The 10,871-nt window shown below is 39.2% G+C and overlaps 1 protein-coding gene across 1 annotated transcript; it reads left to right on the top strand.

Annotated features, from left to right (window-relative positions):
• Nucleotides 1–1,728: 1,728 nt before the first annotated feature.
• nt5dc3 (5'-nucleotidase domain containing 3) lies at nucleotides 1,729–9,654 on the top strand. Its single transcript, XM_062420690.1, has 14 exons — nucleotides 1,729–2,074; nucleotides 3,015–3,199; nucleotides 3,581–3,655; nucleotides 3,777–3,832; nucleotides 4,048–4,138; nucleotides 4,230–4,367; nucleotides 5,178–5,238; nucleotides 5,456–5,558; nucleotides 5,994–6,095; nucleotides 6,316–6,397; nucleotides 6,517–6,603; nucleotides 8,928–9,068; nucleotides 9,174–9,238; nucleotides 9,322–9,654. Exons 1-14 carry the CDS (start codon nucleotides 1,789–1,791, stop codon nucleotides 9,584–9,586), a joined length of 1,737 nt encoding a protein of 578 aa, XP_062276674.1. The 5' UTR covers nucleotides 1,729–1,788; the 3' UTR covers nucleotides 9,587–9,654.
• The last annotated feature ends 1,217 nt before the right edge of the window (nucleotides 9,655–10,871 follow it).

Genomic DNA, 10,871 nt, shown 5'->3' with positions numbered 1-10,871 from the left:
TAGGTGTATGGTGTTGTTTAAAGCCTATCTGCATTGCCGTTTCTAAAATGATGTGACTTCATTGTAATCAGATATCCTGCTGCAGACATAAAACATTGAATGAGTGGATAATAATTAATGGGTCCACAAGATGGCACTATTAATCTCTAGTTAATTTAAATTATTGATGTGCTATAGAAAACATATTTACAAAAGCACCATTTTAGGAAAAATTAAATGTTTTTTTGCTGTAACCACCAAAATAAAATTATGATTACATACAATTATTACACAAATGTGCTCATTATGCTACTGCTGGGTGAACACCTGGATGTGTGGGTATTTCACATACAGTCTATGGTATTTCATCAGGCTACAGGTGTCAAATAGCAGTTATGGGTGTGGAGGGGAGAGGTGCATATAATATTAAGTTTGTAAGTTTGAGAGGAGATTATGCTGACTGGAAGTGTCCTTATTGGTGCCCATATGATCACAGAAGGAGGTTCTCCCTTGCTTCCACTTGTTCACACTGGTTTCAAAGGCACTTTCAATGTAAGTGATAGGGGCCAATGACATTGTGGGTCAATTTGAATAATAAAAGTTGATGTGAAACTTATATGAGGCTTTGTGTTTCCTTTGACAGTGTTTCCTTGTTGAGCTGTGGTGGAAGATAGTAATTAAAAGAGGGACTTTGGCAGTGAAAAGATTGTAATTTTGAAAGATATCTCCTTGATTTGACTCATTTGGACGTCTGAGGCTTCATATTAGTTTCACATAAACTTTTAACTAATTTTGCACCAAAGGAGGCTTGTGGATTTTGGCTCCCATCACCTAGATAACAGCATTATAGAAAGAAAAAACTATTTCATTGTTCATTTGGGCACCTGACTTTTTATTTAAGATAGACGTGAACATTTGTGAACCTGTCCTTGAATTATTGAACTCCATTTCCAACAGGACAGGACAGAAAATAAAAATACATATGGTAAATCAAAATCATGAGATGTAATTAGTCACAAGAATGAGTTCATAAATGTACTGAGTTCAATATGTGTCTCATAACTGATTGATTATTTGATATATATGATTTTAAACGTAGGATACGAGACGCTCTCACTTCTAGTTGCCTAGTTCTAGTGCTGCCTTTGTTATGATTTGTATTTCTCACTTTACATTTTGGTTCACACTTTAAATTTGTGTTATTCTGTTGTTGTTGTTGTTGTTGTTGTTGTTGTTGTTGCTGTTATTGTTGTCCTGTTGTATGTGATGCTGTCTTGGCCAGGTCTCGCTTGCAAAAGGGGTTTTAATCTCAGTGTGACTTCCTGGTTAAATAAAGGTTAAATAAATACATAAAATAAGTTTTATTCGAAAAAGTCTAAATCGTGATTTAGTATCCAATAAGTCTGACTTTATGACTTTTCATTCTTGACATTTTGTCTATTTTTGGCTCTCATACTAAAGTTGTGTGTCTAATATGTTTGATCTACAGTCCATATGCAGCTTGAGAAGGAAAAAGTCATGCTGGCTTGTTCATGACATTATCTCTGAATAATTTTGTGGATTATGCATATTTAATGTCTCTGGTGACATACATGGATGATGACATATCGCAGCTGGTGCCATGGTTAGTGGGAGGCGCACTAGCCCGCTGGTTGGCTGGGACCGCTGGGGACCTTCCAAAACCCGGAAGTGACGTGTAGAGCTACCATCCAGGGACACTTTCGGTATTTACAGAAAAGACCGCCGCATGCAGTCCTCCGGTAGCCCACCTCGACCTACAACACGGGTTGTCACGCATAGATCACAGCCATGGCGCCTATGTCACTCCCCCTGTCGTCTCTTCTGAAGCACAAGGACTGTCTGCAGAAGGTCAATATTTTCTATAATGTCCTACAGGGTTTACAGCACCGGACATTCAGGTCTCGTTTGTGGAAACGGAATTTCGGTGCGGTTTCCCATGGAGTCGGTCAACTACTGTCAAACCAGCCAAGAGCCAAAAACTACGCAGCATCTCTGTGTAGCAGCTCTGCAGACGGCCAGGATATCACAGAGAGGCTGTGGTCTGTTTACAATGAGACCAAAAGGCAGACTGAAGGTATGAACTTACAGCATAGAGAGCATTCATACATTCATTCATCTTCATACAATCTTCCACATTATTAGTAATCAATGTCTCCAGCAGCTAATGCAACTACTATTTCCATCAGAGGCTCACTTTAGCAGCTTTTCAAGCATTAAACCCATGCTGCTAGTGTAGACTTGATATATATGGTAGCTATAAACTGTGATATTTGTTAATTCGTTGTACAAATACATGGTTTTGGACAAAATGATATGAGCACCAGCCAAATGTAACGTATTCAAGTGCAGTAAAGTGTTTAATTTTAGATGCGTAGGTGGTGATGTTGCTCATCCCCTCATCATCAAATCTCGAACTTTACATCTTCACTCATGAAAGTTGGTCATCTCCAAATCTTAACAGGGTCAACACAAAACCATGATCTCCAGATTTGCAGATTTGCTTAACCAAACTTTGCAGTAATACTTTGCTAAGCTTAAAATGTCTCACTTCAGCTGAGAATGTATCCGAGGGGGTTGATTCATCTTTGGAGATTTTTTTATGACAAGTTGTAGATTGTGGTGGTTTTGCAAAGCATTCATCAGCAGAATATTTTGGAGGTCGAAGTTTTCCATCTCAATAAGGACGTGTTGGACCTCACTCAGCCGCCTCCTCTCACTTCATGTTTGAACAGGAAACAGGCTCATTTTCCCTGACACTTACAATAATTAGACCATGCGTACAACCACTTAATAGAAAGTGGGGGTAGTGAGTAATGCATAGTAATATCAGTGGCCTAATTTAAGCGTGACTCTGAACACCAAATCAAAAGCAACACATCCACAATCCTCAAGAAACGTTGTTATACCTTGTTATCGCAGCATACAGCATAACAGACTCTCAAATGGAAGGCTCCTGCAAAAGTTTTGCAGTAGTATTTCTTCTAACAACATAACGGTTGTTTCTTTCCTCTCAGAAATGATCCCGGTCATGTCCACAAACTCAGTCAACCCTGACACCATCTTTGCCAACAACGAGATGAGCCTCCGAGACATAGAGATCTATGGCTTCGACTATGATTACACCCTGGCCTTTTACTCACACCACCTTCACACCCTCATCTTCAACATAGCACGGGACATCCTTATCACTCAACACAGGGTGTGTATGTGTGTGTATGTGTATGTGTCTTCTCTAAAACCTAGCACATTTAACATACAGGACCTCAGCTCCAGATACTGACAGAATAATTCATCTTGGCTGAAACTGGTTTATCAGCTTTGTAACGGATCAAGTGTAGGACAATATACAACAATCCATGTCTTTAAAGTGATGTCAATGAAAATCTGATCAGGTGTCATTCGAAGAGATCAGTGGTAGAAACTTTATATTTACATGACATGTAAGGTTTTTAAACAGCTTATAAATGTCTTACAGCACCAGGCATTGTTTTACCTGCATACTGTAGGTGGATTGTTGATTAATATTGTGGTTTACTCTTATCATCTGTCTTGTTATCAACTGATTCTTTTTGCGGACTAGTATCCAGAGGATCTGCGAAAGTATGAGTATATTCCTAACTTTGCTGTAAGAGGACTTCACTATGATGTTCAGAAGGTAGGAAGAGATTCGTCAATCTAATGACACTGGCAGCTTTGTTTAAAAAAAAAAAAAACACTGCGTAAAGACTGGAAGTACATATTCATATTTTTGTCAAATATTCATTGAATTTTGATAGGCACTGCTGATGAAGATTGATGCTTTTCATTACATCCAGCTGGGAACTGTATACAGGTATCTGTAGCATTATACTTCTCACATCATGGTAGTGGGTAATGAATAATACACCGATGAAAGAAGAAGTTTCTTTCTTCTGGTTAATAAAAGCTTAGAGTAAACAATAGTATTGGTGTTTCTTTTCTTTTTTTTGTCCATGCTGCACATGAATTACCATGACTTCTATTATTATCAGTATCTTATCTTTGTGATATTTTGTGTTTCTTCCACAGGGGTCTTCATCCAGTTACAGATGAGGAAGTCATCGCCATGTATGAAGGAAGTCACATACCTCTAGAGATCATGAGCGATTTCTATGGCAAGGTAAGATCACTTCCACATCTGTCTGTATTACCACAGGTTCTGCAAAGCTAAGAACAAACAGAATATAACAATGTTAACCACTGTCTTGCAGAGTTCTCATGGCCACACCATGAAACAGTTCATGGACATATTCTCCCTGCCAGAGATGAACCTCCTGTCCTGCGTCAATGACTTCTTCATGAGGCACAACATCGACTATGAGCCAGTCCATCTTTACAAAGACGTAAAGGTGAACTATCTTGTGCACATTCTTTGATCAGTATTTTTTCGAAAGTGCATAAAATGATTGCAATAATCTGATCAGATGTTTCAGCACCCTGATCATAGCTCTCAGGAGCCAGTGTGAGCAAAGACATCAAATCCAGCCACATGTACTACATAATTGTGCTGTGATACTCCAGCCAGTCTATGCCATCTTAATTTTAGCTCTGAAAACCCGGTGTCTAATTTTAGTCGAGCAAGCCTGCCTCCAGCCATCTGCGCCTGTTCTCCGGTGGCTCTGCCACTTAAGAGGGATAGGGGCGAGAAATCAGCGTTGTGTTCTCCCTTTGAGGGCAGCTGTCGTGCTGGTTGTGTCTACTCTGTGTGACGCTGCAGTGTTTTTGACAGATCGCTGTCATTAGAAGCCCTCACACACACTCTCTGTTCCACGAGCACCTCTCATATCTTTTCAAGGGCACCGAGTCATTTTTCAACCTTATTTACCTTTGACTTGTGTTCACATCAAATAATCTTTGCATATGATAAACTTCCTTTAAGTTTGCCCTTAAATGTGCAATCTTGCAAGGGAGAGCCTTTTCACTCAATCACCAATTCAAAGGCACGTTTCACTATTGAAAACATGTTGGAAACTTTCTCTCAAACTCTATAGCTGGCTTTCTTCATATTTAATTTGTATTCAGAGATGCGCTTTCTGTGTGCTTTCAAGTCAGCCCTTTATACACAGAGCAAAGTGTTGCTATTGGAGCTGAATGTTAACATTGTGTCACTGAAGTCAGGACTTCCTGGCTGAGAGCTGTTTACTTTCTCTTCTTTGCAGGAAGCCATTAGAGATGTTCACGTCAAAGGCATTATGTACCGAGCTGTCGAGGCAGATATTGGTAATGTTCTATGATTCATATGACTTTGTTTGAGCTAATACAAAATCAATTATACGCATCTGCCAAGACATAAAAAAATAATTCAGAATCAAAGAGACTGTGATATGGAAAAAACTGTTTTGTTTGCACAAATGACATCAGAACACCCCATGGCCAAGCCCTCCCTATAACCTTCTATTTCTCTCTGTCTCTCGCTCTCTGTTTTCCTATTTTCCAGGGAAATACATTTGCTATGGTGAGCAAAGCCACGCTGTGCTGAAGAAGCTGTCAGAGCAAGGAAAGAAGATGTTCCTCATTACTAATAGCCCCTTTGACTTTGTGTAAGTATGCGCAAACAAGGTGCAATTCTTTGTTGAGACAGCTAATTAAAATGGTCAGATATGAGCTAGCGTACTAAGGGCTTTCTGCACACAAGTACTTAAATTGTAAATGATTTGAGTCAGGGTTGATTGTCCAAAATGACCACCTACCCATATCCCATCTTAAAGGGCTTCTCAGAGCACAAAAACATTAAACTTATGTCCTTGTTTTAATATTTTCTTTGTTTTGTGTAGGATTATAAGCAGAAAGTCACTCCTTGTACTTGGGAAAATAGCGCAGAATGGACAAACAGTAGGGTTGCGGATGTTTGCATCACTATCTCTCTGTGCCATACCCTGAGCTCTGATGCTTGTTATAGTATCTTCTTGATGAGCTCTAAAATGTTGCAGAAAAACGTATTAAAGGTAACGTCTTGAATCTCTGTCCTTCTAAAGGGACCGGGGAATGAACTACATTGTGGGGAAGGACTGGAGGGACCTCTTTGATGTTGTTATTGTTCAGGCAGACAAGCCTGGTTTCTTCAACGACAGGAGGAAGTAAGTGTGTTTGTGTGTCTGCGCTGTTGATCATACTGTGTCCATGTCATGCCTCGTTTATGCCAGCAGAGGTCTCATGAGCACATACAGTACAGAGACACTGCCAACAGGCTTACTCGCCAGGAGACCTTGGACACAAAATGTGGATTGATGCATGTTTGTCCAGGAGTTGCCAGTATTATAAGTGAATAAAATCTGTCTTTGTGTATTTTTGCTCCAGACCTTTCAGGCGAGTCACAGACAAAGGTGCGTTGCTGTGGGACAGGATTCACAAATTGGAAAAAGGGCAAATCTACAAACAGGTGTTGTGCTGGAGAATTACCAAAATATACCAGTTAAAGATTTCTGACTAATTACTCCTGGTTACACTTTAAAGAATATACTATTTATTTTTTTATGTGTCTGTGTTTGATCATTGAAGGGAAACCTTTATGAGTTCCTGAGACTCACCGGCTGGAGAGGATCCAAAGTGCTCTACTTTGGCGATCACATCTACAGTGACTTGGCAGTAAGCAGAAGCAACACATATTTACAACAAAAGACTCCCCATAATAATGCACACATATTATAAGCATGAAAGAGTATGATAGAGGGTAACATTGCATTGATCACTCTCCGTCTAAGATCTTGTTTTAGTTTGTTGTAGTTTGTTTGCTTTGTTCTGAATCAGTGGATGAGTCACTTCTTTGTTGCAGTTTGCCTTTGGGTCAGTTTGGTTTCACACAGGCAAAATTTCAAGCAAACCAAAATGTATCAGAAAAAACCACGAGGGAGCTGTCACTCCGTTCATTGGTCAGAAATCTGGCAGGCGGATGAAGCTGAGTTTGTTTATCTTCCGGCATAGCTTTCCAAAATGGACTGGTGTTCCCCACTCCCCACTCCCCCACAGAATCTGACACCCCTCCACATGAACGCGCACACACTTCACACTACAAGCTACTTGTAGTCTCTGCTTCTGTTTAAATATGTTAACTGAAAGCAGTCTTATTATCTTCGGCTTACTGCAGGAAAATTAATTATGAAAGAACAGTAAATCAAGAGGGAGATGGGTTTTATGGGAGATTTCATTTTACTTTGTTTCATTTCACTAGTTTCACTGAACAAAATTCAAGTCCTCGTTTAGGCTATTTTGAACAATTCACAAAATAAATCTCTTTGCAGACATATCTGGATCCTGTTTGTCATTAGTGGCAACAGTGGGCAGCCTGAGGGGGACTCATATTTTGTTGTGTTGGTTGTTACATCCAACAAAATCTGATTCCCTCTTTTATTAAAAATACAAGATGTGACACAAACCAAATTAACCCTGCTGACATACCTGGACCTCTACTACTTATATATAAAGTCTTTTGTAACCAGTGTTTTTAGGGCAGAGATTGGGGGAGGGAGATTTTGCTGAGTGCCTTTTTTCATCTAACAAATTGTGCAGTGTTTCCTGCAGTTTGGTCGAATTGAGGTCAGATCACATTCATACGACAAACGAACCGTACCAGAGTTAATTTATAACCAGACAGACACCACCCCTTCTACAAGGTCTCAGTCTAGTTGTTTTGGTTGGTCTGCACGCGATTACTGCTTTCACACGTGCCCAAACGAACTGCACCAAGGGGGAAAACACACTAGAGTACAATTCAGTTTAACTAAGCAAGGCAGGTGTTAAAATGCCCTTAGACTTAACTGTAATTTTACTGGACTTGAATGGCTGAGTTGTAATCAGTGAGTGTGTGTGAGAGGATGCACATAGTGAGATACTGCCTGGATGTGTAAAAGAGAACAGTGCCACTAGGATAACTTGGTGGAGAATATAATTGTGCACAGTAACAGTAGCTCTGCATTGGGTTTAGGTGACAGTCATTTTAATGAGAGACTGTCTCTTGATATATAACTCCTGCAACATCTACAGTAGTGAGAATCATTGCACTTTATTTATGTTTTTATACCTGAAACCTGTGACAGCTGACCAACAGCTGCCTCTCAACTGACAAACTTACCAGCATTAGTTTTCTGCTGTGTCAGTGAATTATAACGACACGAAGATGTGAATGTTTGTCACATCAACTTGAAGTGGTGTTAATGAACGTTTACTTCTTTGGCATAATGGCTTCTGGTGGCTGGCAGCCAGCTGTCAAACATGTCGTCTTGCTTATTTGCAAAGATGGAAGATGGCCTGTGTGGTTTACACCAATCACAGCTTACAGTCTCTAACAGTAGGAGGAGATCATGACTGCAAGTAGACACACAGCAAAAGCATCACTGAGCTACCAGGGAGATACAGAAGAGGGAGAGATGGATGGAGAAATATTTTATTTCTCCTTTTTGCAGTTTTGTTAAAAAATTCCAAATAACAGAAAACCCTGGATCCATTTAAGCTGGAATTCTTACTCTTCCATCGCATGTACGGCCATGTAACAATGAATGAACACTCTTGACTTATGCATCAAGTCTATTGTCTTTTATCTCACATGTATAACTGCATTGATTCGTTACTGAATCATGAGTGTTATCAAAATGCTTATAAGTACACAATATAAGGAAGTGAATGCACTGTGACACTGTGTTGTGCTTCTGGCATGCTATTTTCACCACATGACCATGATAGACATAATTGTCATAATTGTTTCAATTGTCAATCAAAAAATATCGATGTCATGTAACAGTATAATATGTACCTCAAGCCCCTAACAATCTATTTATAGCACTCCCTTGTGTTTATTATTGCTTGATTATTTCCTGCATGTGGAAATATGACTCTTAAGCCCATACAAGTGAATCCCTAATTGCCCCATCCTGTATACAGTGTTGCAGTTATCAAACAGGTCATTTACTTTTCAGGATTTGACGCTGAGGCATGGCTGGAGGACAGGGGCCATCATCCCTGAGCTGAGAAAGGAGATCAAGATCATGAACACGGAACAATATGTTCACATGATGACCTGGTTACAGGCACTGACTGGACTCATTGAGCAGATGCAGGTAAGAAGACCGTCGTTTGTGTGTTTTTCCATGTGCTGATTTTTCCTTTTTCTTTCTCTCTTGTCAGAATTATGTGCTTAACTACTGTGCACTGCTCCCAAATAGGTACACAGGGATCCAGCATCTGAAGCTGTCGTTGAAGAGTGGATCAGAGAAAGAGACGCCATGAGGTAAAGGAGGTTATTACTTAGGAAGTTGCTTTTGATGAATTATCCTTGTAAAACACATTTTGATGTGGGTTTTTTTTCTGCAGGCCACAGACAAAGGACATCTTCAACGCTCAGTTCGGGAGTCTCTTCCGGACGTATCACAACCCCACCTACTTCTCCCGCCGACTCTCGCGCTTTGCTGATATCTACATGGCCTCCATTAGCTGCCTGCTCAACTACGACTTCCAGCACACCTTCTTCCCTCGCCGCACTCCTCTGCAGCATGAGTCCCCTTTCTGGCCTGAGAACAGTCTTGACGGCCTTAGCGTCTCCTCACAGCTCCACAAGACCAAAGTAAAGTCTGATTAGAGAGATGGAAGAATTGAATGATCTCTGTTGTTGCTTTAAACATAAGTGGGGGGTTTTGTGGTACAGCATTTTAGAAGATGCGCGCAATATTTTAACTTCTGTACAACCGGTAACAATCATGTAAAATGTTGATGTTCGCTTTATTTATTAAGCTTTAAACTAATTAGTAATGTATATCCGTTAAAATAACTATGGTCAAGCCAAATGACACATACAACAGAGTTACTTTTTAATTTAAAACCTGGATATTGAGGATTGTATTTTAAACTGTTAATATTGGCACAGATTTTGGAAAACTGAATTGTACTGATTGTTTAGGTTTGCGTATGTGTGTGTTTTTGTATGTATGAGAGAGAGAGGGATAGTGAGAAATGATACAAATATGATGCATTTACACAGTCTAAGCAGTAAGGGGCAGTCACACATTAAATCTATTATGGCGTATCTGTACTGTAGTATTGATTGTACATCCTGTTTTAAAGATCGCCTTTTCCTTTTATTCATTTGCATCTATAAAACTGTAAGAAACTGCTGGTTGAATGGAAAATATTCAGATGTTACATTTACATTATAAACTCAGTTGCCTTAACGTTATTATCTTATTCTCATTACTGCAATGTATATTTTTGTAATGGCCTAATAGTAATTTATGATAATCAACCTTTTCAAATGTTGCCAGACAACATTTTAGTCAATGTTGTTATGAATTGCACATTGATGACCTGGGATGTTGAATTGTTTTAATTGTTTTAACACAACACAGCCTGTATGTCTCTTTTTAGCAGATAGAAAATGTCAGTGGAAGAAAAAATACCTTTGCTATGTTTAGCACAAGTGTCTGTATGAAGGCAGCACTGAGTTCTGTCATTATGAGTTCAACACTTCTGCATAAAATGTGTGAAATGTTTTAACATGTGCAGGATTGATGGATTGAGATTGATATATTTGATGAAAAAGCTGGAGTTTTTAATCATTTGGAAAAAGGGAATTCTCAAACAGTGGCCACAACCCAGACCTCATGTTTTATTTGTGTTTCTGTAGCTTTCAGTTCCTGTTAACTTCTTTTTATTTCACTATTTATTAAAATGTAAATGGTGTTATGATCCTAGCCGAGTGTTTGTCATTTATTTAAAGTAACTTGTTTGAGTTGGGATAATTGTACTGTAATTAGATTTAATTAGCAGGTGTCTACTTGTGTATCATGCGCTCATTTACCTTTGTTATTAGCTGTATAAACAACAAAAGGACATACTTCTAAATTTGAAAAATAAACGTAAAGGCTGTC

The sequence above is a fragment of the Scomber scombrus genome, chromosome 6 (genome assembly GCF_963691925.1).
Source record: "Scomber scombrus chromosome 6, fScoSco1.1, whole genome shotgun sequence".
Classification (NCBI taxonomy): Eukaryota; Metazoa; Chordata; class Actinopteri; order Scombriformes; family Scombridae; genus Scomber; species Scomber scombrus.
This window is presented reverse-complemented; position numbering and strand designations above follow the sequence as displayed.